Source organism: Ictalurus furcatus, chromosome 3, assembly GCF_023375685.1.
Source record: "Ictalurus furcatus strain D&B chromosome 3, Billie_1.0, whole genome shotgun sequence".
Lineage (NCBI taxonomy): Eukaryota > Metazoa > Chordata > Actinopteri > Siluriformes > Ictaluridae > Ictalurus > Ictalurus furcatus.
In genome coordinates this window covers 5,252,266-5,258,265 of record NC_071257.1, presented here as the reverse complement: position 1 = coordinate 5,258,265, position 6,000 = coordinate 5,252,266, and the positions used below count along the sequence as shown (strand labels likewise).

General features: G+C 40.9%; 1 protein-coding gene across 4 annotated transcripts in view; it reads left to right on the top strand.

Annotated features, from left to right (window-relative positions):
• pde10a (phosphodiesterase 10A) overlaps positions 1 to 6,000 on the top strand; it is a 107,685-nt gene that overhangs the window by 60,134 nt on the left and 41,551 nt on the right. For all 4 annotated transcript variants that reach the window (XM_053620466.1, XM_053620465.1, XM_053620467.1 and 1 more), the window contains exon 2: positions 4,862 to 4,993. In XM_053620466.1, the coding sequence (XP_053476441.1) occupies positions 4,862 to 4,993 (132 nt within the window). The remainder of the gene's footprint in view (positions 1 to 4,861; positions 4,994 to 6,000) is intronic.

Sequence of the window (6,000 nt, the reverse complement as noted above, 5' to 3'; positions counted from 1 at the left end):
TGGATCGCTGTCCTGCTGGAAGGTCCATGCACGTCTCATCATCCTGGTGGATGGCTGCAGATTCTTGTCAAGAATCTCCCGGTAAAGGGCTCCATTCATTGTTCCTTTAATTATATGAAGTCTGCCAGTACCATGCGATGAAAAACAGCCCCACACCATGATGCTTCCACCTCCAAACTTCACTGTTGGTATAGTGTTTTTAGGGTGATGTGCAGTGCCATTTCTTCTCCAAACATGGTGTGTAGTATGACGGCCAAAAAGTAAAATTTTGTTCTCGTCTGACTGGACTATACTCTCCCAGTATTTCATAGGCTTGTCCAAATGAGTTGTGGCAAACTTTAAACGAGCTTTGACATGCCTTTTCTTTAGTAATGGAGTCTTGCGGGGTGAGCGTGAGCAGTGGAGTGCATTGCCTATTGTTTTCTGTGACGATGGCACCTGGAGGTGTTTCTGGAGCACTTTCCGAGTGGTCCTTGGCTCTTGGGCTACTCTTCTGTCTCCCTGGTCAGAAATCTTGTGAGGAGCTCCTGTGCATAGCCGGTTGATGACGGCGAGATGTATCCACTTAATGGCCCCAATGGTGCTTACTGGAGCATTCAGAAGTTTTGAAATACATCTGTATCCGATTCAATCAATATGTTTTGCAACAATAAGGTTGCGAAGGTCTTGGGAGAGCTCTTTGCTTTTACCCATCATGAGATGTTTCTTGTGTGACACCTTGATAATGAAAAGCCTTTTTTATAGACCATCAATTGACCAACAAAGCTGATATTAATTTGCATAGAGGGGGGTATGATTACTTTTTAACTACTTGCGGATTTCAGCTAGTTCCTTGCCTTGGAAAACTGCTTTTTCTTAGTGTCTTCAATACTTTTTTTCCTGTGTCATTCCACTTTGATTAGACAAAGCATGTCTGGTGAAAATTTCATATGAATAACCTCATTGGAAATATTTACTGAAAAAAATTTTGACTCGTTCAATACTTCTTTCCCCCACTGTAACTTGTGTGTTGTTCTCTGGTATGTATTACACCAATGAGCTCTGATGTAACTTGATTTGACCATAATCCCTCAGATAGAATTCTCGCCAAAACACAAAAAGGAAAGTGTATTGCCCGAACTATGAAGGACACGGGGTTAAGGCAGGGGAAGGTTGGGAAGCTAGGTGTCCTAGATTTTCATTCTGTGGCTTTAAAGAGGCAGAGGCTTGTATTGTTGGAATAAGTGAAGGCTTGAAGTGTAGTAAGCAGCAGGATGTTAAATCGAAAACCTGACTAAAGTCTAAAAAAAACCCCTCTTGGCTTAAGCGTGCACTTGCTGTCAGTGAGAGAGAGCGTGTCTTTGACTGAGTGTTCGGCAGGGACAGTTTGACGTAAACCAATTAATAGGGACAGTTTTATTTTGGCACTATTTTCAACAGCCTAAAACTGAGTGCACTTCATAAATTCAGAGGCTCAGGAAGTCTTTTCCGCTTTGCGGTGAAATGAAGACGGACGAGGCGAGACGCTCCCTTGCCCTGCTGTTGCTTCAGCCGTTGTGTGTCTCTACATCCCCTCCAGTTGTCGATTTATTAAGCAGTGCACTCTGTCTATGTGCGTCAGCACTGACTCGAGGAGTCTCGTGAGGCTGTACGCAGCTCAAGAGCACTGTCTCGTGTCTGGACAACGTCAGCCCCCCCCTCCACCCCAAACCCTTTCCTAAGTGTGCGTGCACACGGTTTTGTGCGAAGACCTGGGCGTCTGTGCAAGAACTTGATGAACACAGTCTCTGTACAAGGACCAAATAGAAGAGACGCACACACACACACAGCTCATAGCTGGCTGCAGGCTATCAGAATGACACTACATTGCTTATTTTTCCAAGATTTGCTGTTAAGACTGCGAGGCTGGATGACTTTTGCATCTGGTTCGACTTTAGTGTTCAAAGCATAGAGCCTCTGCCGTCCTCGTCTGTTTGGCTTTTGTTGTTTTGCACCAAAACAGTCTTTAGTCATTTGCTACCCCATTGGAGTTCCATTGAAGTCCAGACAAAAGACGTAGCTCGGGTTTTGCGATCCCTCGTAGTTTCTGTGCGAGTGTGTGTGTGTGTCCGCTTGGTACACATGCCTCCCAGCTGTAATCCCCTTCAAGCTTACACATTCAGTGAGGAAATATAAATAATACAAGAATATGAAATTTCATTGACTATGGTGCACGCATACAATTCATAATTCAATAATATGTAATACCATCAAGTAAGTAAGTAATTATTACCCATCATACCACAGCACTGTTGAATTCTCAGTTCTTCTTGGTCAGAAGGTGTTGAATACTATTCCATACTTACAGCAGCTCTGAGAGCAGTTCCAGCTGTAAGTCAGATCACAGGTTTATATTAACAGGCCAGTTCTGAAGCTTTGTGCAAAGAGTGCGTCCATTTAACTTTCATAGGAGGAGTCTCCAGTGTCAAAGAGGTAAAGCGTTCCTTTAAGACGAGAAAGTCTTCGGTACGTTGGAACGACTGTTTATGGCTTACATGTTATGTTCCATAACATAAAGTGTAACTATAAATGGATAAAAGTTATGACGTGGTGTTCTTTTAATTAATGTGATATTCTAATAACTGACATTGCTGTAGTGTAAGAGGATTAAATCAATTCAGTGCATGCTTTTTATTTATTTATTTGTTTGTTTGTTTGTTTGTTTGTTTATTTATTTATTTATTTTACTTTTAGGAACACAAATCCAGTTCAGGATGGTGTCTGTATCACACCACCTCATCACGATTAATTCGTGTAACCGCACACCCCATTATGTTTTATCCTTTATTTATATGTGACCTATATCAGGCAAATGATCCTGGAGCAGATCTGTAACTAATAACGGCAAAAATGTAATGAGCAACTCTTATTCATAGACATCTGATCTTGATCTGTAGCTTTTAGAGTCATCATCTTGGCTAATAAACAAAAAAATAAATAAATAAATAGTCTAGGCCCTCTAGTCTTCTTTGTCTTTTCATGAGCTCTTTTTCTAACATTCTAAGTATTAAACCAAAAGCTAATTTCCTTCCGGTTCCTTCTCCTTTCCTCTGACGTACTTTTATCGTTCCTCATTTTAATCGTTACACAACTCGCTACCGTTTACTGGTTTCGTTTTCATTCATAAAAACGACATGTCCAGTGACTCGTTTAGTCTGACCAAATGATCCCTAATAAAAATACACCGAGAAATACAATCCAGACGTTACACTCCAATACTTGCCCTACATTACAACGTTAACATTTAAAGGATGGCTTCTGCAGAGGCTAGGCCACATCCGAGGATGTACGTCAGCATCGGCTCTCAGACGCCACAGAGTGCATTAAAACCACACACTAGCTCGGCAAATGGCTGCCCGCGCTGACAACAAAGACAATAAACGGCAGCACTTAGCAAACACACAAGGACTTAATTGCCTATTAAACACAATCAAGTTGGGCGTCGTCTTCCCTCAGCCCCGTTGGGACCGCCTGTCTTTCCCTGGAGAAGCAGCAGTACAATAAACAACGAATCCCACGGAGTCATTTAAGAATGCTCCATTTCTCAGATTTCGATATCAAAGCTCTGTGCATCAGACCATACCTTATGCTGATCGGATATTCTCTTAACAGCTAAGCCCTATCACGTTATGTGAACGTCATAGAGGTCATGGTGATTTTGAGTTCATGTGATTGATCCGTCATATCTGGTCAAAATTATTAAGTGTAAAGGGTAAGTGGACTGGATTGAAAATATGAAGAATCCACTGGAAAGACCTAGTGTCTTTTAAAAGTCCTGTCTGAATTTTACGGATAATTCAGACTTATAATAAGCATTAGATTTTCAATTTTTAAAGCTTTTTAGGCTTCTCTGATGGAGATTTCTTTTATTTTTTTTATTTATTTATTTATTTATTTATTTTATTTAAAAATAAAAAAAAAATTCCTCTCCAATGGAGTTTTCAAAACACTTTCCATCATGTCTCGCTCAATTTTACTGGAAAGTACAGGGTGTGGGGGTGTAGCCAAAATCTGAAGCTTACAGTAGCTATCTTGTTTTGAGCTAGCATGAACAAATACTGTACATGTCGATTTGGAACTTAACAAAAGTTAGGTGAAATTTGAGTAAAAGTAAAGGCACATGTTTAAAACCTGTGTCAACCAATGCTGAAGCTCACTGCATACTACCCTAAAACTTTTAGAATTTAGTGTGTGTGTGTATAGATGGATAGATAGATATATAGTGTGTGTGTGTGTGTGTGTGTGTGTGTGTGTGTGTATATATATATATATATATATATATATATATATATATATATATATATATATATATATATATATATATATATATATATATATATATAATATAGAGAGAGAGAGAGAGATGGATAGATAGATATGTGTGTGTATTTTTATATATTTATTTATTTATTTTTAAATTGTAAAAATGACAAATAGGTGGTCACAAATTATATCACTGCTGTTTTAATCTTAAATTACATTAAAAGAGACACCGGGGGGAAAAAAATTCTAACTCGTTAAATACTAACTAACATTATTGGACAAAGTATCAGACAAGTCATGATTTTACGTCCTGTGTATTTTATACTAATATGGGAAGCAGTGTGCTATTTCGATTAAGCCATTAGTTATACACTGAGGTCAGATTTTCTCCTCTAGCCGAGCGAGTGATTTTCTTTGCCAATTAGCGCAGCCTCATGCTAGCGCGTGCCACAAGTTTCATTCACTGTTAATTCTGTTGACTCAAACTGTTCTTCGAAATGACTATGACGAATGTGTGTCTCACTGCTCTGATATTTGTACAAGCGAAGCACCGGGACTGATGGCAGTGGCTGTCTTGCAGGTCTGACGGATGAGAAAGTGAAGGCGTACCTTTCCCTGCACCCACAGATGCTGGATGAGTTTGTGCTGGAGAGCGTGAGCGCAGAGACGGTGGACAGATGGCTGAAGCGCAAGAGCAGCGGCCCTCCTACAGGTATGCTGTCCTGCAAAAGCAGCATGAGCTCTGCTGTTATCAACAATCTCCTCCTGTGTCCACTTGCTATTTGTGCCATGATCTTTGCTGGCTTTTTCGGAGGTGTGTTGAGCTTTTTTTTTTTCCTTCTTCTTCTATTTTTTTATATAACCACCTTGTGAAAGAGACAGTAAATGTGACTTTATAAACGGTTTTCAATACTTGTAAATGTAAGCATAGCTTCTAGGGGAGTAGTGGTTGTTTTTGTACAACTTGCATCTTCCTTGGTTTTCACATAAAAAGTTATTACGCTCTATTCATTGTGGATCTACAAAAATGTGTTCTGTCATTTTCTACATGGTGCAGCTTGTGGTGTTTGGCTTCAGTGCATGGTTTTCAGATGGAATCAGACTGGCGGGGAAACGGTTCTGGCCGGGAGAAAGAGTGACCTCACCATATCCGTTGAACTTGGAACATATACACTTGCGTGGTTCATTAAAATAAAATGCCAAACTTGTAGTTGAATTATACCGTACATCTCCCTCCCTAAATAAATACAACCTCCTAGAAACTGCATGGTAAACTTACAGAGTTGCAATTGCCAAAGCACTAAATACACTGCATTTCTTTTCACTGTCAAATCTGTATGTTCGAGTGTGTGAGTAACTGGAGCCGATGAGCAAATGAAAGCGCGCCAGTGAAAGCCTGGGCGAAATGGTTTACTGCGTGCATACAGGTCATTAAAGGCCTGGCGCTGCCATGTCCTGCTCGCACTGTGTCCGCTTTACCAGACCCACCACAACCATCAAGGGGCTACAGCGCTGGCGGCCAGCCTAAGCTCAGCCTCTGACGTCATAGCCAACCTCTAGGGGCATGCAGGCAGCCGCAGAGGAGTGGAGGTGTGGGGAGGGGCCACAACGTGTCGCATTTTGGAAATGTTTTTTGCATGAGCGCAGCAGCAGAGCTGGAGGATGTATGTTGAGCGGCCTCGGTGCTTTTCTACATAGTGTGTGTGCGCGTGCACTTAA